General features: G+C 39.5%; 1 protein-coding gene across 1 annotated transcript in view; it reads right to left on the reverse strand.

Annotated features, from left to right (window-relative positions):
• Positions 1-669: 669 nt before the first annotated feature.
• The window catches only part of ptprna (protein tyrosine phosphatase receptor type Na), a 25,958-nt gene continuing 5,576 nt past the window's right edge, over positions 670-21,051 (reverse strand). Inside the window, exons 3-23 of the mRNA XM_053627252.1 lie at positions 18,475-18,585; positions 18,083-18,176; positions 16,939-17,092; positions 16,402-16,717; positions 15,879-16,010; positions 15,616-15,647; positions 14,741-15,018; positions 14,220-14,306; positions 13,923-14,002; positions 13,504-13,568; positions 6,682-6,891; positions 6,176-6,388; positions 5,630-5,777; positions 5,352-5,425; positions 5,111-5,188; positions 4,813-4,932; positions 3,126-3,292; positions 2,406-2,459; positions 1,727-1,791; positions 1,563-1,636; positions 670-1,415 (exon numbers count right to left, since the gene is read on the reverse strand). Of these exons, the coding sequence (XP_053483227.1) occupies positions 1,344-1,415; positions 1,563-1,636; positions 1,727-1,791; positions 2,406-2,459; positions 3,126-3,292; positions 4,813-4,932; positions 5,111-5,188; positions 5,352-5,425; positions 5,630-5,777; positions 6,176-6,388; positions 6,682-6,891; positions 13,504-13,568; positions 13,923-14,002; positions 14,220-14,306; positions 14,741-15,018; positions 15,616-15,647; positions 15,879-16,010; positions 16,402-16,717; positions 16,939-17,092; positions 18,083-18,176; positions 18,475-18,585 (2,624 nt within the window). The 3' untranslated portion in view covers positions 670-1,343. The remainder of the gene's footprint in view (positions 1,416-1,562; positions 1,637-1,726; positions 1,792-2,405; positions 2,460-3,125; positions 3,293-4,812; positions 4,933-5,110; positions 5,189-5,351; positions 5,426-5,629; positions 5,778-6,175; positions 6,389-6,681; positions 6,892-13,503; positions 13,569-13,922; positions 14,003-14,219; positions 14,307-14,740; positions 15,019-15,615; positions 15,648-15,878; positions 16,011-16,401; positions 16,718-16,938; positions 17,093-18,082; positions 18,177-18,474; positions 18,586-21,051) is intronic.

Genomic DNA, 21,051 nt, shown 5'->3' on the forward strand with positions numbered 1-21,051 from the left:
TTCTAACACAAAATTAAATGTTTGTATGTCAGTAAAGAAAGCAGCATGTTACGTAAGAGAAAACTTTTCAGACAAAAAAAAGCACAATGAAGGCTGCTGGATTTTGCTTCAAAAATCAGAAGCAAATGCAATAGGCATAGTCTCCAGAACAACCGTGGCTGCTTCTGCAAGATGCTCAATAAAACTTACAGCTCATTTCCTTATAAAGTTGCATTAATTGTACCGGAGACTACTATTTTTATTTTTTGTCACACCAAATATTGACTTTGTTTCATTTATTACTGTTTACTGCTCTTTGTGGTATTTTTTTAATGTAGAAACATTTAATTTCATTATTTTTAAGGCAAGTTTGCGCTACAGCATTTCTTTGCATGTGTATAAAACCTTTGCACAGTACTGTATATGTTACTATAGAAAAGATAATGTGTTAGAATGAGTGCATTAATATGCACCTTAAAGCTAGCACTGTTGTCAGAGCTGCTATTGTAGATAATTAAGCAGTCTTCTGACCAATCTGATATAAGAATTCAGCAGCGTTGTGGTATAAATTAGTTTATCACTCTTTCATCACAATCAGCCATGTCAGTCCTGAAGCAGCCTGTATGATAATATAGTGTATGTACAAAAGAAAGACGGGACAGCATAAATACCTCACACCATGCTGCTGCACCACACTACATTTAATTCAGAACAATGTAAAAATTATAGTCATATATTTCTGTTTTTTATATAATTTTTCCACGTTTGCTACAGGAATAAACAAATAGACTTATCAATGAATTATTTACAATAATCACACGACAGAAGGTCATAAAGAACACAAGGAAAAGCGAGCACATTGAGTGATGGGTATTACACTTTGCGCTGTGAAACACTAACCAGGCAGTAAATTACACTCCAAAGGGAGTGTTCCTATGTTCAGGCTTTAGTACTTTACATACATATAATCACCATGTTTGCCTGAAAAGGTAACTAAATGGGTTCTGATGATGGAGTAATATTGTATTTTCTGGCAACATCCATTGGCAGGAAAAAAGATATACTTGAATTTGCCATGCTGACTTTAGGTCCATTTGTATTAGTACCTGAAGCTTATGTAATGTTTCAGCTGACCTTTTACACAGCTATGACTGATGCACACAAATCTCTGACCATTATACTGCATAACCAATGGCAAATATTTCATGTAGCCTTCCCTGCTTTTTAAATTAATAAGGCCATGGTTAGAAATGTATTCTAATATTTCTCAGGCTTGGTTCAGTCTGTGTAATTGATGGCTTGTGTGAGTGTGTGTGAGGAGAGGGCAAGATGCATATGAATAGAGTGCCACACTGCAGAATGGCTCACTGTGGGAGGGCTTTCAGGATGGCATTCACCTCCTCTGCCACAGCTGTGAGAGCAAACTCAAACTGGTCCTATAGAGACAGAATAACAACATATTATGCTACTGTACACACACACACACACACACACACACACACACACACACACACATACATATATATTTATTTCACATTCATATACAATATAAACTTGCAACAAGACTGCAGTGACTTGTGTACCTTGGTGCGCACCATACTGGGCCTCTGGTCACGAATGTGCTCCAGTGTTGCAGCAATATCAATCTCTTTAACACCTATAAACACAGTGACGCCTAGTAAGTCTGAAGTATGAGAAGGAAATTTTCAGTGTTTAGAGTAGGAGTTATATTGCCTACATACTGTACCTTTCGCCATGCGGTTAAGGACCATGTCAATGAGAATGTAAGTACCAGTTCTTCCAGTCCCGTCACTGCAAGGGATCACAAAATAAATAAACCTTATTTTGTTCTGTTCAGGAATATAAGGTCTGACTACATAAACCATCACTTTAGAATTCATAGTAATATAATCTATCTAGCTTAAATCATCTCTGTGATGAACAATATAAACAATATTGACAAAAAAATGAAGTCACAAAGGCCCTTGTATGTTTAGGGATCCTCAGGTCTGTGTGAACATGTGAGAGTATAAATAATAGGTGGAGGGAACTAGACTGCCACGACTGTCACCATTTGGTTCACAAAAATGATTTACAAAAAAACCCTTAATATTTTCTTTTATTTTAGTTTTAATCAACATACAAATAGATATGAAGCTACAAAAAAGCAACCAATGTACTTTGTAAAAAGTTTTTAATTTTTTTTTTTTAATTTTTACTGAACGTTAGAAATCATGTTCAAAAAGAAAGTAGAGACTAAACTGAGTAAATTAATATTGTTTAAAATATTGCTACAAAATAGATACGGGTCATTTTAACCTGGACAGAAGACAGTTTATATATGAGATACAGTACGACTGTAACAATAAGACATGAGGGTTCTTGTGTGCCCCCTTGAGCTTCAAATTGGTGTTGCATTTGTTTACCTGCAGTGCACAATGATTGGGCAGGATCGACCTCTGTAGCACTTATTCACTTTCCTGAAAGAAAATCGACCAGGCAAAACAGCAGGATTAAAATGGATTGGCCATAAAGTCATTCATTACATAAAAAACATGCTAGCTTTTTTTGGTTGTTAGTTGGTTTTTAAATGCAATATGCTATTTCATTCTGAGCTATCTGTAAGATGAAAGTGTGGTGTCTAGAAGAGATGGAGAACACAGATGTCACAGCTGCAACGTTTAGAGGAGAGAGGAAGAGGAGGAAGTGTAGGGAGAGGCGATGGAGCATCCTCTCAGCCTTGTTCCTGCTGCACTCACACCTACCAATGATCATTTTTGTGACTATGCAACTGGACCGAGACTACTAGCTGCAAACCACAAAAATGACACTGGGAGGTGTGCAACGGTCAGGAGCCCACCAACTCCATTAGCCAGAGAGAGAAAGAGAGAGAGAGAGAGAGATGGAAAAGAAGAGGAGCATAAACCAGGAATAACCCCAAGCACATGGGCAATAAAGGGAGGCAATAAAACTTTTTTTTTCAGGGCTTCAGCAAGAAAGAAAGAAAGAAAGAAAGAAAGCACTGACTTAGGACTTTGACCAGTTCACCGTAACAGTATGCACTTGAATGAGTGTGTGTGTGCGCGCGCGCGCGTGCGTGCGTGCGCATATGCATGTTTATCAGTCCAGTGGAGCTGTAGCAGTACCTGCGGAAGTCCAGCAGGGGGCGTGTGGAGCTGGGGATGCCGGTTGCAGGCCAGCTGAGCAGGTGGAACTGGGTCAGTGTGCGCGTCTCCTGTGTCTGCACATTCTTCAGGTAGAAACTACGCACCAGGAAGTCCTTACACCAGATGTGCTCGGACACCAGGTTCACCTGAGAGTCACAGGGACTTCCATTAAGAACTACGAAAACCATCTGGTGCTGCCACACACAAATATCTGGGCTATGCTAGAGAGGTGCTGTATATGATCTTTGCTAGACGATAGATGATTACAGAAACCAGTATTCTAATTAGACTGTGAACTCAATGATGATCACGCAAGTGATGTATGTATCTAACAAACTGTACAACTACACTGGTTGAGTTTAGACAATGGTTTCTGGCAGATTTTCTCAAACCTTCTGTAGCAAGTGGCTTCTTTTCCTATAAAATATTTCAGATTCCAGAGCCCTACCTTGGTACAGATTTATTTCTTAAACATTATTTAAATGTCAAGTATTATACTGTTTATTTATTAAAGCCATGGAGATTTCTATTTCTGAACTTTCCGTCGACAGAACACATTAGGGCCCAGCTGACATTTATAAGCCGACTTATTGATGGGTTTTTGAGGTAATTCGGATTAAACCTATTCAATTTGAGAAGCCAGTCAAGCAGAACAATAAGAATAATAAACAGAATAATAATTATAAGAACTCAATAACAAAGTGGGTTTCAATTTCCATGGCTATAACTAAATAAATAAAAAAATCACCAGCGGTTCTCAGAGTGTGGACTTGGAAGCATAGCCAGAAGTTTGAGAAGCACTAGTTTATGGAAACCATTAATTGCATTATTTAATCTAGTTAGAATTACTTAGTATAACTTAAAGCAATATAATGTATTTAAAAATGAATTTAGTTGAAAGAATACTCCCTGTACTGAGAAAAATACAGAAAACCTGTTTACCCAAATCTGACTTATAATGGATGTCTAAGGGCAGCTGTTGGGGGAAGTAAGTAAACATTTATGGGAAGCATTTTTGCTTATTTATTTATCCTCTTAAGGCAGCAGTGAGACATCGCCATCTATCTCTATCTTGGGCTAGTAACTGTGTCGTGCCCCATGAGAGTCCCATATATTTTGCAACACTTAAATGAAGCGCTTTACAATTCATAATTTTTCAGGAGGAAGAATTTCTGCTTATGCATCACCAATGTAGTCAACTCAGACATTTAAACACAGAATTACCTTAGTTTCAGCTTGAAGGAGCAGAGGTACCACAAAACATGGAAAGTGTACAGTAAGTAACCTGACTTACTGTTTACTGGATTGCTCCAGTGTGTGAAGGTTAAAACTACATAAGAACAGCTTCAGTAAAAGCTTCTAACATGTCTGTTTCATCTCATGACACAATTCAGCAAACTGCCCTTAATTGAGTTTTGAGTAAACTAGCTTTTCTGTAATGGGCCAAAATGATTGTATGGTAATGATAGGTACAGTGGGTGGAGGTTAGGTGGAGTATTCTATGTATGCTATTTGTTTCCATGAGTAATTCAAATAAATGCAGGAGCATGGTTTTACAGTCACGGCTGTGATTATAGAATGTATTTTTCATTTTGTGTAACTAGTTCATGTTAACGTGTCTAATCGAACTTATCCAGGAAAGACCCAGTCATGTGAGAATTTTCACCTCATAGATGTTGTATAGAGATGATCCTTCATCAGGCCAGTAACGTTCACATTGCTGTTCTCCATCCTCTACTAGAGCAGTCATCATCACGATCACTGTGCAGCCGTTCTCCCATACCATCTACAGTGCGCGCACACACACACACACACACACACACACACACACACACAAATGGTGTCAAAGGATAGACTGCACACAGCAGAAAATCGGTCTAACGGGCCATCTGTTTTTAGTGAGTAAATGGTTATTGAGCAGAACAGTATGAGAGTTAATTGTTAACCACTGAACTGTTACCGACCTGCCAGAAGTCAGCAATGGTGTGTGGCAGGGGGCCTTGAGTAGCGATGTAAGCAGGCATGCGTGGGTCATGGTCTATCTGTGAAGGAAAAGAGTAATGGTCTCTGACAAGGCTATTAAATTAACTACTAGGGTGGAAAATTTTTTACTTTTTCCTCTTTAGCATTTCTGTTTATTTCCTTTGACTCGGTGTCACACATCAGCAACATTTTCAAGAGTGGACTTTCAGCTGGAGTTCTTACTATAATGCTGGCATTGATGTAGTCCTCTCTAGCGGGGTTCGTCTCCGGCTTCAGTTTCACCCGGGAATGGTCATCTGGTCACACACACACACACACACACACACACACACACACACACAGTCATTAACACAGACTTTTCAAATACTGAATAGCACATCTTCACCCAGTGGCAGAAGTCATCTTACTTCAATAAACCTGTACATTTCAGCAATTATGTATAATTACAAGCATCAGACGTAATAAAATAGAACAGAGAAGAAGTGAAAAGTCTGTCTTACAGGGCACAAAGTCGGGGTAGCGGTTCTTCTCCAGGTTGCTCTCACTCTGGGCGACAGAAACAGAGCTGGGTTCAGCCTGGTACAAGCACAGAGCCTCCCACTCCTTTAGCAGACGGTCCTTATTCTTCAGATGGTCCTCCATGTATGCCTGGAAAAATGAGGAAACGGCATGTAATCCAATTTCATTTCTAATTTGTTTATGCTTATTTTCTGAGGGCAGCAGCTGGGAAATATGGCTATATACAAAAGGATAAGGTGCAACCTAAAGCTAAGAAAAAATAAGGTTTTTTTTAGCATTACTGATGCAGGAAGCAATTATTCTATGCAGTATAAAATATCATGCAACACTAATATGAGAAAAAGTTCAGATTACACACACACATATATATATATATATATATATATATATATATATATATATATATATATATATATATATATATGCGCAACAATAGTAATAAATTAGTATTTTGGTTACAAATTGAGAGCATGTTCTACAGTACTGAGTTGTAAGCAGTTTTAACTAGTGATCAGAGTTCTCTGTACCAGTATCATGTGTCCGGTAGAGATATCCATGTTGGACTGGGCAGGCTCTTCGCTCCATGAGGGCGTGCTGCTGTGAGAACTGGGACTGTGTTGTGGCCCATCGCTGAACTGAGATGACACACTGCTCACTCGAGACGTATCCGTCCCCCTCCGTCCGCCTGGTTCTGGACGGCTAAATGAAGACTTGGCTGCCATGTGCTGCCGACAGAGCTCCTATCTCACACACACACACACACACACACACATGTACACACACATGCAGATTTATATCTAATACATATTTACACACCTTTATTAGTTTCACTGGAGCTACTGAATAATTCATCGTAGTTACTGAATAATGTCAGATTATGCTTTAAGATTAATAAGCTGGGAGTTTAAGGATTTCCTCTCGAGCAAAAAAGTGTGCGTGTCTTCTCCAGAGTGTGGCTTATAATATTCAAAATGGCACATATATATTGTGTATTCTAATACACAGAATCATTTCTTATAAAATTCTGTCCCACCTGGTAATCAAAATGTGTCTCGGTGCCAGCCTCGGGGCCGAGGCCCAGCTTCTCTGACTCCATCTGACGAGCATGATGACGCAGACAAGCAATGGCTAAAGCAACCAACACCACCACACACACACACGCCATGGCCACCACGGTGAGGACAACGCCACGTGAGCCATCGTTTATCCGTGTGGCCTGGGGAAGCCCGCGTCCCTCGCTTCTCTGGAAAGCAAGAACAAGACAGACAGAGAGAGAGAGAGAGAGAGAGAGAGAGAGAGAAAACAATGGAGGGAGAATGAGACAAAGGCACATTAATAAGATAATAATCATCAGTTAAACATTCAACATTAGTTTCAACATAAAATTCATCTGCTGAGCTGCATCTGTGTGTGCCGTATCGTGCTGCACAATTAAACAATGAAGTGGCAGTTGAGAGGAAACATACGGAATAAAAAAAACCTATTTGTTCCAACAGCCGTTTGAACTCAAGTTTGGCACTAGAAATTAAGTGATTATTCACCAACACTCCGGGAAGTCAAAGGCAAAGTGAAACATGTCTGGAACAGCAGTGCAGACGAGGAGAGGGCATGAGAGAGGGTGTGTTTGGGTGGTCTCTCTGGCACACTTAACGCAGCATCTCCCCCACAACCGCGCACTATGGCTCTTTTGTCTCTCTCTTTGTTTGTGTAAACAAGCTGGATGTCAGTGCCATCATCAGCGACTAATTACTCAAGCAACACACACACACACACACACACACACACACACACACACACACACACACACACACACACGCCTGTGCACACGGGCACACAAAGCCACGTGCCAGGCCTCCTCAACTCTCTTAAATAATTAGTGAGAATTACCTGCCCCCTCCTCTTTTTTTCATAATTAACAAGTAAACAATTAAGGAAGTCCCTCCCCCTGAAGAGTAGGGTTAATCATCCAGAGATCTCTTACACTCACTTATTTACACTCACTGTCACTCTGCTATTCTCTGACTCTGTTACTTCTTTAGGAGAAAGAGAAGAAAGGGCAGAAAATGAGAAAGGGAGGGAAAAATGGTTTGGGCCCAGAGCCTCCAAACCTGCCTGTTGATGTTGCCATGGTGTCTGGGAGCCTCAGCAGGGGAGAACAGGCCATGGTGCTGCCATGGCAACAAGAGAAAGCTCAGAGTAATCAACGGCCATCAGGGAGAAAGAGAGAGTCAGGGTGAGAGAGAGAGAGAGAGAGAGAGAGAGAGAGAGAGATGAAGTGAGTATAAGAGAGACCGGAAAAGAGCGGGAAGATGTGAGTGGAAGCAGAACGAAGAGGATATTACCAACAGTTATTTCCTAATAAACTAAATGTATCTTAGAATAGACAAATTCTTACTCTCTATATAAAAATAAAAATAGAGAAAATGATTACCACACCTTTGTATGTTCAGCTCAATACCTTTTTTAGTATTATCCCATTATTGAAGGTGTATATTAAATATATACATCTTCATTCATCTATATTTATCTATGAAAATAAATAAATCAAAAAATTCTCCTCCAAAGATGTTTGTTCTTCCCCCCTCCGCTGTGATTAAAATAAATGCAACTGATCTGTATCATATATATTTAAGCTCATGTTTATGCATTTTACAAGCAAAACTGTGGAAGACAACTTAAATACAAAGATAAATAAATAAACCTGATCTAAAATGATAAATCATGCACAAATGAAATGACCTTAGTACATTGACATATTGACATATAACCCCACATTTAAATTTGGCACGACTCATTGAAATAAAATCAGAAATTAGAACTGATGGGAAATACTAGTTCAGTTTACACCTGGATAAATTTGTTCACAAAACCTACATTAAAATCCCAACAGTTGGTGCGATGGCTACAACTATACCTAGGCTGATGCTGACTCTGAAGACTGGCATAAAATTGGAGGGAAAATATTACAGCACATGCGAGGTTGTTATTTTTTATTTATTTATTTTACATCACCAAGCCTAATGAATTTAACACACACTTATCCCTTACTGAATTAAACTGAATTGAAACTAAAACTGAACATGGGTGTAAAGCAGCTGTTTTACCGATCTCCCTGCAGACCAACGACAGGCTGCTCACATCCATCCGAAAGCAGGGCGTCACACAGCGAGGCTTAGGCGTGCACTGTTTTAGCAATGGGAGACGAGTGTGAATACATCCTTCTGCTTCACCACGGAAACGCTGAGGCACCCTCTCCTTTCCTCCTTCTAGCATTTCTCAAAATTCACCAACCGATTCACCCCTTTTCTTTTCTCAGTCCTCTTCACACGTCTTTTTTCCACCCCCCCCCTTTTTTTATTCTCCTCTCATACCTCACGATTCTCAGTCCGGGTCTATGTCCCCCTTCATCCCTCCCTGAGTTCGGCCCTTTCTCCTGAAAGAGCAGAAGAATGTTCCGGAGAGTGGATACGGGGTGTGGAAAAGGGGTTAGCAGGGGTGGGCAGTGCGCGACTGGACTGAGGGACAATGGAGAAGGGGGGAAGGGAGGAGGGGATGGGGTGTGGGGTGCCTCACCTGCTACTCCAGAGAGGCCCTCGAAAGGAAGAGTGACAGGCTTTCAGAATCCAGTGAGGAAAAATGAGCTGGTTCAGGACAGGAGCACAAAGGCCCCCCAGGGTCCGAGAGGGCCAGGCAGAGAAACGAAGAGGCAGAGAGAGGGAACGAGGGAGAGTAGAGAGCAATCACATGGAGGGGTGAAAGGAGTCAAACCACAGTCATAGAGGGCAGGAGATAGAGGAGGGTAAAAGTGTGTTTAGTGGCTGATTACCCATGATACATGAGAATCTGTCTGTGTAAGAGCTGCATGCTGACCTGTCATTTGCTCAAGCATCCTACTTTACTCACTCAAAAAGATGGGGGAAAAATGGATGCACACTAAAAAGTTCAAGATGTAACATCTGTTCCTTGAGAGGTGCAAGAATATTAAGCAGGGTCCCAGGACCTCCTGACCATCCCCCATAATGCCCTTTGACCTCAAATGTACCCTTTAACCTTTGCCACAGAAAGGTTACACACAAATATAGTGTATGTGTGTGCGTGTGTGTGTGTGTGTGAGAGAGAGAGAGAGAGAGAGAGAGAGAGAGAGTGAGTAAGAGAGAGAGAGAGCGAGTGAGAGAGAGAGAGAAAGAAAGTGAGGGTGGGTGTGTGTGTTTTTTGGGTGATTGCAGGGGTTACGTTTGCACAGAGCTTCACAATCTGCATCACAATAGATATAGTGGTGCAGAAGTCCAGTGTAGGCCTGCATTCAGCTCTCACTCAGTGGTTTATTATTGAATCTGAGAAACTTTATTTCACCACCTCAGTGATGCTGTCTTGTTATTTGATAGAAGCATTCAGGGCATGACTCGTCAAAATCCTCAGTGTTCTCCACACCAGGACTAATATTTTGAAGCCGATATTCTCAGAATATAAAACTGTACTTGCTTTAGACACGCAAGATGTCCCCATGCCCCATGATGTTGCTTTTTGCACCTAATCATGTTTTCTCTCTCTCTCTCAGTCTCTCTCTCTCCCTCCAGCTTGTTCATGTTCTGACTCACATTACGATCGCGCAGAAATTTCAGAGCAAATCTCGACTAACATGCCTAACACTTAGTGAACCTGGGATAATGAGTAAAGATAAACGATAATCAATGTGCTAATTCCTAAACAAAAGGCATGAAAATCCAGCGAACTCCTGTGTACCTGCAACAGCTACAAGCACATTACATCATCTCACCCATGCATGCTGCTCTGTCTGGTTACTATGGCAACCAATCCACCTGACATCACCGTCCGAGATGGAGGACGAGTGCTTAACACCAGTGTTTCATTTCAAATGGATAAACACACACACACGCGCGCACACACGCACACACACACAAAGCACACCAGTGTCTGACACATGATGCTGATATGCATATAAAAAGAATCGACATAGAATACCATATCGGAAGACTCAATAAATATAATACTTGGCTTAATTTAGATAATATTTAATAACTTTAATAATAATGGCTTTAAATAAAGCTATTATTTCAGTAAATAAAATGCATTTAAATCTTTTGGAAAATTTTAACACCTTGTATCAAAAGTATGCATGATTAATCTCTACAATACATCATTATATACATACATATATATTTAATTCCGTTATTCAGATATTAGTCTCCATATTACAGTCTGAGGATAATCAAACTGTACAAACAGACTCTACATTAAAATACACAAAAACACATAAGTCATTAATCAACAGTCCATTAAGGCGTGGTTCGACCTCTAATTGCTGGTATAAATCAGAGTAAAGGAGCAGTGGACTGTTTGTGCTTCTTAATAATTTATGAGTCAAATCCTGGACCAGGTCTAAGCTTTAGATTACTTAAACAATTAAGCATTCCCACACAGAAGCTGGTAAAAAATACTTTATCAGAAAATCATTCTGAATGACCCATTTCTGTTGTTTATTTACCAAAATAGTCTAATTAACACTGTGTGCAATTAATTATGCACAAAGCCAGACTTTTCCTTTGATATACTGCATTTAGCAAGTGGGAATAATTTATTTAATAATTACAAATTTTAGTCACACTAATGACTTTCCTTTTTCCCTTTTATATATGCATTTATATGCAGAGCGTTTCTACACTGATACTTCCAAAATATCAGACAGATTATTGTGAAGGCAAAAGAAAAAACAAAAAAACTCAAAGATTAAAAAAAAGAGAAGAAATAAAAAAGCAAAAAAGTATTATAACAATCACAGTACTATAAAATAAACCAACGAATAAATACAAACACTATGTTCTTAATTTAATGGATCCGTTTAGGGCCTACCTTAGCCTGAATCCTCAGTGGTGGAGGAGAATATTCGTTGTGAAAACACACACATGACAGTGTGTTAGTGCCTTTCTGCAGCATGCCAGAATAAAGCTAGACTGAGAAACATGCGAGGAGGGACGGCGCTTCTCCTCCATCCTGAACACACCACTGGAGCTTACATTTACAAGCCAGCGTGAAGTCAAAGTGCACAAAGTGGAGAAGTTAACCACGAAGAGCGCTGTCCCTAAGCGTAACCTCTAAAGATGATGGAGCGGATGAGGGACAAATTCAGAGAAAGGAGAAATCAGTGGGAAGAAAAAAGGAGGGAAGCCTACAAGCCTCCCTGAGCGGTGTCCGTCCCATATGAAGCTGAAGGCCCTGTAACCTCCCACCTCCATTCAACCTCCACCACTTATGTCACATCTTATGTTGCCAAGGCGACCGCTCCACGTGTTACTGATGGGCCAGAGGGGGACGACACACTGATGCCTCTGATTGAACGGGCCCGAAAAAGAGAGGGGTTGGGGGTTGGGGGGGGGGGGTTTACAATGCTGTGAGCATGAGGAGGGAATAAAACCACTGGAGTATATAGAAAGTCTCATGGTCCCAGGGTGGAGAAAAAAAAAAGTATTTAGCTAACAAACTCTGAACTGCACATGTGTAACAACCCTAAACTTTAGATAAGATGAAGCGGAGCACCCAAGAGCGCATCCTGGATTTGAGACCGAGACCATTTTAAATACAGCAGAGAACAAATATTTCACACGCAGGCCTTGAGTAGAAATGAAATATTAAGTGTCCTTTGAATTTTTGTGCTAGTACAAAGAACATTCACTCCTCTTCAGAATGTTTCATGTGAGAGAGTGTGTGAGTAAGTGAGTGTGTGTGTGTGTGTGTTGCAGGTTGTGCTTAGCAGACAGCACAATTAACAAGATTGCTGGATAATCTCAGTAAGGTTTGCAGGGGGTACAGCTCAGCAGAACAACAAACCATGTAGATTAATTCAATTCAGTAATGAAGCAGAGAGTTAGAGAAGAGGGAGAGAGCGGGAGAGAGAGAGAGAGAGGGTGATGGTGATGGTGGGGAGGTGCAGAAGAGGATTTGGCCCTAATAATGGAGAGACAAAAAAGAAGCAGGTGCAACCAGGTCTCATTACCGAAGCAGCGAGAAAGAGGACGAGAGAAAAAAAACGAAAGATAGGGCACAAAAGAACGACCTCCCCACACACACATGCACGCACACACATACAGAGTCATACACACATCTTTCATACATTACACATCTCAAAGCAGAAAGAGTGTCATAGCCCCTGACTGAACAATGTCGAATAATTAAAAATATGAGCAGCCGGATGCAACAAAAGACCTTCGACTGCATTCAGGGGTCTACAACAGCTGTACACAGTGAAAGGAGAGTGAAAGCGATGGAGAGGGACAAATGCTTGAATATGCACGGGCGAGCACAAAGGCCACGAGAGAAAGGGTGGGGGGAGATTGAAGGAGAGCAAGGCGGAGGCTGAGAGGAGGGGTCAGCGGCGGAGGTAACAAAAAGAGAACGGACGAAAAGAATGGCAGAGCGGAGAATGGCAGGGAAAGAAAAAGAGAGTGAGAGAGAAGTAAGGAGCAGCTGGAAAAGAAATGAAGTATTTTTCGGCGGGAGAAGGGTACAGTAGACACAAGAGTGGACCAGAGAAAAGTGAATGAACTGCCAATCTTAAACGCACAGAGTAAATTATATTACAATGATTTGCAAGCTAAAATGCATATAAACTGCATATAGGCTTATAGATGTTGATGAATTGTAATTCTAGTGAGGCTCGAGCATGACCAAGCAATACACACGTACCAAAAAGTGAGAGGCCCAGCATGCAAAGCAATTAACACGATGCCCAATCCCTGCACTAGTCAGCAAGAATGAAAATGTTTGAGTGCATCGTCTCAGCAGAGAAACAGACAGAGAATTAAAAGGGGGCAAAAAAAAGAGAAGCAAGTGCACCCACCTCTCCCACCCCTGTCTGAATGATCTTTAGACCCGTCTCTCCCTCCAAGAAATTCTTCTCAGCCACTACGGAGTAAGCAGAAATAAAATGTGCACTCTGTTATCACTCATATATATGATAAATATGTATATACTGAGTCATTATTCTCATATAGATTATTAATAAATATAAAAACGCCACAAAAACGCTCCCATTTAATACAGAATAACACATTTTTCCAGAAAAACCTCATAAAAGTAAGTCGAATGCTCTTGATGTATTTTTGGAGAGAAGAAGCTTGAAGAAGTTTGACATAATTAGAGCTGGCGTGTGTGATGTTCCACGCGCCACTCCTCTTTCTGTAAGGGTGTGTGTTAAATTGCTTGTAGACTGAAAACAGAAACGAGAGGTGAGCAGGAGTGAGAGAGCTCGTCACTCACCGGCTTTATTGGCCACGTCCTCTGCGCTGAGGTTCAGAGAGTTCTGTCTGATCCTGAACGTCAGTGCAGGCCCCACCACGCTGCGCACACACACACACACACACACACACACACACACACAGACAGAGAGAGAGAGAAACACCGGTGCTGATGGATGTGTTCTGTGCAGCTGAGATTACACTTAATGTACTACACTTTGTCTTCTCTTGTCATTCTCAGTGTTTTTCTTTTGTGTCTCATGTGTTCACACTCAAACACACACACACTCACTCATGATTACATTCGGGCTCATTGTACCTGATGTTGATAAAGCTGCTTGTTGTGAGATGAATCCTTTCTGCAAGCGTTTCTAATAGCTTTACACCATCATACAGGCTCAGAGGACTGAGGATCACACATGCACAAAACATCCTCAATACACACTTTGAAAACTGTTGTATATCTAAACAGGGAATGAATCATGAATCATCTTCAGTGACACTGATCAAATCATGTATTTTGATTCCTTTACTGTCAGAATGTCACTTTAATCGATCAGCGAAGTACATTTACTTGGAGATCAATGAACATATCTTAACTATCTTTCAATTACACTATAATAATTATATAATTAATAAGTATCAGACTAAAGTATTTTTTACTTCATAGGTTTACTTTCTAAACTTTTATTGTGTCATTAAGCCAGTATTGCTCTGTTCTACATTAAGCTCCTAAAATCCTACTTTATCCAAAGCAAACCAGGCTGTGAAATCCATAAAGATCTCTATCAGGAGCTGAAATGAGTTTGAATAATCTCTTATGAGTTTGAAGTACCTCACCTCTGATTTGTGACTATGTAGCCATACTCCTCTCTGACATGTATGCCATCCTTGCCTCCTGGTTTCAGGTTTGTGTTGGTCTTTTCCTTTTCCAGCTCTGCTTCCTTCACTGGCCCATGTGTGATTGCTCCAGGCCCCTGAGCATCAGTGACGGGAGCCGGTGCAGAGGGGGACGTTGTAGCGGCTAGCTGGAGCCCTGGGGTGGTGGGCTGAATCACTACAGGAGACACAGGTTTGGCGCCTTTCTGCGACACCCTGTCACTGCCCTCTACAATTGTCTAAGATAATAAAACACAACAGGGCATACTTTACTTCTTAGAGCATTAAAATTCCAACAAATCAACACCTACTCCTAAACTGGTAATGTTATGAAATAATTTATATACTTGCATATAAATACAAGATGAGGAAATTTTTTATTTTATATAAAAATATAGACCTATAGATCTAATAATTGAATAAAAAAAGGAAAATTTTGAAAGAGAAAAACAGAGGCATCAAAGACAAACTTAATACCATTGTAGTTAAGTTTAATCTGCTTCAGCCTTTTACAGATATTAGACATAATCTTATTATTTTACATCCACTTGTTCCTATGGAAGCATGCACTACCCATAAATTATTAGTTATCCCCTAAAGTAAAAATAAAGTAAAAATAAAATCACCAAAAAATTTTTTTAATAAATAAATAAATCTGAACTTTGAACAAATGTAACAAATGTAAGATGATGAAAGCACCACGATGCCATTGAAAGCCATTGCATGCATTTTTATTATTTGTAAAAGCATTTAACATACTATTTAATAATAATCACAGTGCTAGTAAATTATTTTACTAGCATATTTTTGTGTGAGTATATTATTTCACAACGTACTTCTTTCACTGTGACTGTTCCCGGATGTTTATCTGAGAATGAGAAGATGAGAAAGAATCTGATCAATCGATCATGTTCATCATCTTGATGCTCTTATAGACAGTGCTTATAGACAAAGCAATCATCAAATGATTTGGATAAATGATAAATATTTTCTCATAAATATTACACATGTTGGATATTGAAATACAGTATTACTGTATTGGTGTGTGTGTGTGTGTGTGTGTGTGTGTGTGTGTGTGTGTGTATGTTTTGCCTTGTACCTGTGTTCTCGGTTTCTTGCGCCTGCAGGAGCTGAAGCAGGAGGGCAAATTTGTTTAATTGTTGAGGACTCAGCTCTCGTGGATCCACCCCAAATCTCTCCAACACTGTGGACAGCTGCACCACTGTATCATCTACAATGCACACACACACACAAACACAAATTCACACACATAGCTAAAACATCAATCGCGTGACTGAATTATAACTGTGATTAAAGGTTTTCACACAAATTTTAAGATCTACATCTTCCAAACTCCCCAAAGTCGTAAACGATTCTTTTTTTAAAAATATATATATATATATTTACTGTCATGGAAATGAAAATGCTTCTAATACACAGGTCAAAATAAATTTAAAAAAAACAATGCAAATAAAAGAGACAACATTTAGCCATTTTAAGGGGCATTCCACTTATGATATAGACCCATATAAAAATACATTTTGTCAAATTAGAAAACAAAAGACAGCCGTAGCCTCATTATCGCCCCCACTGAGCGCACACGCCTACAGATCGGCACTCACCGTCCAGCCCTGGCAGAGAGCTGTAGTCCTGTAGAACCTTTTTGTTGGTCCGCTGGCGTGAGCTGGGTCGCTCTGGCAGGGTGTAGTCCTCTCCATAGTCCAGTGGGAAGTCCAAGTCCTCATAATAAGGGGCAGTGGGGAGGCCTGCTGCCCCCCGATGGTGGAAAGAAGGCTGTGAAGAGGAGAGGTAGAGCGACAAGGCTTCCTCTAAAAGCTGCCTGTCTCTGTCTCGCTGGTGCTGCTGTGAGCCGGAGCGCGACGTGGGACGCTGGTAGCCCACACCAGCATGAGGGTGCAGAGAGTGTGACATGTCATCCTGTTAGAGAGCAATCACAGACGGTTAGTCTAATGTGTTTCAATCAGGATTTTAGCCGCATGTGAGAACAAAGGGTATATTATAGAACGAAATATAATAAAAATTCCACTTGTCAAATGGATCTCAATCATGGAATTTATGCTAAAATTTGCACACAACCTTCCCTTCACACAATATACATATATACACAGACATACACACACCCACAACAATAGGTGTACCTGCAGATATGTGTATGGGTCTAATGGTAAGGCTTGCATGCGGAGTGATGAGGACTGGTGAGGATCTAAAATCACATAATCCAAATAGTTCTGGGCAACGCTGGGCTCAGACTTAGAGCTCAAATAGGTCTTTTTAGAAGCAGCCTGTACAGACCTGAGCAGGAAACACATAAACAGACAGTTACACTCAAAAATAAAACTTCAAAAATGTTGACTGAATAAGAATTTACATAGTCGTACAATATATTTTACAGAATAAGTGTGTATAAGAGATGGAACTGGATATTATCTGTTCATTATTCATAATGAACAGATACTGTTTTCTAAACAGATATAAATACAGATATGAATAGGAGGAAAGCTTTTTAAGCTTGCCAGACAGGTTTACAGGTTGAGAACCTAGGCTAGAGGTGTGCATTGGGACTGGGACTTGGCTGGGACCAGGACTGCATCAATAAAGTCACAATAGCAGGAGCTTTTTACTTTAATGCGAGTGATATGAAGCTCAACAGACAATCAAATATTGTTTATTCATCCTTAGTAGCTGTCTGGTCAGGGTTGCGGTGGTTTACATTAGGCTACTAGTTTGTTTTAGATTGTTTACATATTTTTAGGGAAATACAACCAACTATATTCATTACTAAATATTGCGGGTGGTACAAACAAAAGTAATAACTGCACACATCTCTAGTTGAGGCCAATTATGTATAATACTCGAGTAAGGAAAAAAAAAAACCTTCTGGCTTAGGTTAGGCCCATCTTAGATTTAAATCTGAATACATATATGGATATTTGGAGCACTAAACAGATACAGATACAAATACAGATTATATCCCTAGTGTCTATATATGGTAAATTATTATCTCCTGATGGAACCCCATGCAGTGCTTTTATTACAGGTAAATAAATCTACATGGTTTTATGTTTGCAATTTTGTAACAGTCTGTCTAACTCTATTTATATAACAAGAGTAGGCAAAGTCTAGCATTTATACCTTTTCTGACAATATCATGAAACTGAACATAAGCCAGTCAAGTTCAAAGCAATGTATTGTAGAATTTCTAAAGGACGTCTAGCTAACTGTTTGGGCTATCAATACTAACAAAAAAAATGTTGAAGAATGCCAAGAGTGTTCATGACTCACTGCGCTGGCTGAGAGGTCTGCGCTCGAGCATGAGGAATCCGGCTCAGCTCCTTTGCTATGATGTGCTGGGTGATATCATCCTGCCAGGAGAATCCTGTTTACACCCACCACACAAAACACAACAGGGAATGTGTCAGACAATAGTTAGTTAAAAAAAAAAAGATTGTGTTGAAATTTTATGATCGATTATAATGAAACTTCTAAGGTTGGTAGCAATTTGGGAGCAAATATTCTGAGTCATGTTTGGTTACATGGGAACTTTTAATATAGAAGAAAATATGAGTCACTTTTGCGTAGGGGTGTATCGACACTTTAAAACATATTCAACTGTGAAAGGACTTTTTGTGTGGGTTATGAGTAATAACACGCGGGTCCGCTGTGGATGTGTGCACCTTGCATCATCAGCTGCTTGAGCACTTCTTGCAGCCTTTTCAGTACAGGAACAGACACTTGATATCGAACTTCTTCATGCCTGGATTTCCGGCACTGACCAAACAACTTGTCTGTAACATGCAACGTGGACAAACATTAACACACACCATACATACATACATACACTTACACACATGCACAAATAAGTCATTTATCTACTTTGAAAACTAGACTTAACTGGAGTTTAATTGTTCCACATAGCTCCTCTTTGCCATCACTGAACTAAAGAAATAACTAAAGAAATACTCTGGCATTATTCAATTTAATCTTCATCCACAGAATCGGGAGCATATGCAGTATATAATTAGCACTGATTTAAAAACGACACATTTCTCTACAGCGAGAAAATAATGTTTACTCAAAACTTGCTTGTAAGAGTAATTCCATGAATTGAGATTTTTTAAAACCAATCTTTCTATTGGCTTTGCCATGAAACAAAGTAACACATGACATTTTTCCATACACACAGGAGACAAAAAACTCATTTCAGTCAGATGATTAGTATGTAATTCATCAAGCAATGTTCTATCATTTACGTTAACGTTAAGTTAAAGTTAATGTTTAAAATTCAAGATTATATAGGATCGCAAGCACAAAAACACAAAAAGTAGTACCTTTTCTGAAAGGACAATCTATTTAAAAATAAAAAAATATGAAAGTATTCTACAAAAATACATCTATCATATAAATGTGGATGTGTTTAAAAATTGCCCTTAAGACTTCCAATAAAAGTGAGTTTCAACTAAACAGGTTTTATTGTCATTACTCAATACAGAGAAATGTGTTGAACATTTTTGTCCTTGCTAATCACCCATATGCTACAGATGCTGTAGACAGTGGAAGAAGAAAAAACAACAACCGCTGGAGTGTTCCTTTAATATACTAATAAAATATGAGCTCATGACACAAATTAAGAAACATCAAAATAATATTTTTCCCCCGTAACATAAATAAAACTCAGATACATAATCCATATCATTTATGTATGGACAAGTCCATGGATACATACTTTGGTCTTAGTACACACACACATACTCTCTCGCTCTCTTTCTCTGTCTCTCTTTCTCTCTCTCTCTCGCTCTCTCTATATATCGCTGTCACTCTCTGTCGCTGTCTCTCGCGCTCAGTTTCAGTTTCCATGTGCTTTATTGGTAAAATAATGGTACACTAGTATTGCCAAAGCAAGTACAAAGCAAGAGCAGTTTAAAAAAAAAAAATGCAGAAATAAAATAAAAAGACAAAAGAAAACAAAATAAAATACCAATAGATTACAATAAACAAACAAAACAAAAAAAAAAAAGTGAGAAAGAATCTACTAATCTACTAAGGCACTATAAATAATAATGTTAAAAAAAAAGAAAGATAAAATGAGTACAATTACAGAATAAAAGTGAATTTGCTAATAAAGCTAGGAAAAATATAAAACAATAATAATAAAGAAGAGTATAATAAGAATGAGAAGAGACAGAAGGGCAAGGCAGATCACTCACTGTCCCTCATATTGTGGCAGGCTGAGACACATTGTGCTGCTAATATACAGCAGTCTTTATTTTTTAGTAGGAGGGGGAGTTTTTCACTGTTTCTGAGATGGATTCTCAAATATTTGGTGTGTGTGTTTAATTTTTGGTAGAATTTTTCTTAGATGTCCATGTATTTTGTGCATTCTGTTAGGAAGTGCAGCTGTCTGTGTGTGTGTCTCTCTCTCTCTCTCTCTCTCTCTCTCTCTCTCTCTGACTCATCCCTGACTAAAATGTGTATAAAAAGACCCGAGCGAACTCTCAGTTTGAACTCAGCCATGTTTCTCTGTCCGAGCTGACATGACTCACTGCTATTTATAAGGCGGAGGATAGCGAGAGAGGAGCCCTATATAGAGGGGAGATGGATCACTTACTAGCGGATACAGAAATATGAGCCGCTATCAGGCAGAGGCCAGCTGATGCATTAACACTACAGACAACAACAAAAAAAAACCTTCTAAATATAAATGTTTGTGTAATATTAGGAAAGAACTAACACTGCTGAGTAAAATGTTGGCTGAAATGCACTGATGAAAATACAGATGATCAAATATTTCCTCAAAAAGAATAAATTTGGAAGTTTTTATACACCGCACCAGGCTCATACTCCTGAGAATGTCTTAAACACTTATTTTATCATCTTTATCATATTTAATTTATGCATCCCCATGTTCACCACCATCACCACCACCAACAACACAACAACAACAAGCTACCCACGGTTTTTCATAATTTATCATAAAATGCTATGGAGTTTAGAGTAGAGGTTTCAGCTCCCACAGCTATTAAATGTCTAATGGAGAACATAACGGGGGGAGTGCAATTTAGAAAAATACAGAAGAGGTTTTCCTGTCAGAGCTGTGTTAGCAGTGTAAGATTTTACAAACAGAAAAATAACAGAAAAGCTAAAGAAAAACGAGCTATATGAGACACTGAGAGACAGAGGGAACAAAAAGCCCCAGTAAAACAGCACATGGTGTTCTGGGCTGCCACTCGTCTGCTCGGGGTGTGACTAGGTGG

The sequence above is a fragment of the Ictalurus furcatus genome, chromosome 6 (assembly GCF_023375685.1).
Source record: "Ictalurus furcatus strain D&B chromosome 6, Billie_1.0, whole genome shotgun sequence".
In the NCBI taxonomy this organism is placed as follows: domain Eukaryota; kingdom Metazoa; phylum Chordata; class Actinopteri; order Siluriformes; family Ictaluridae; genus Ictalurus; species Ictalurus furcatus.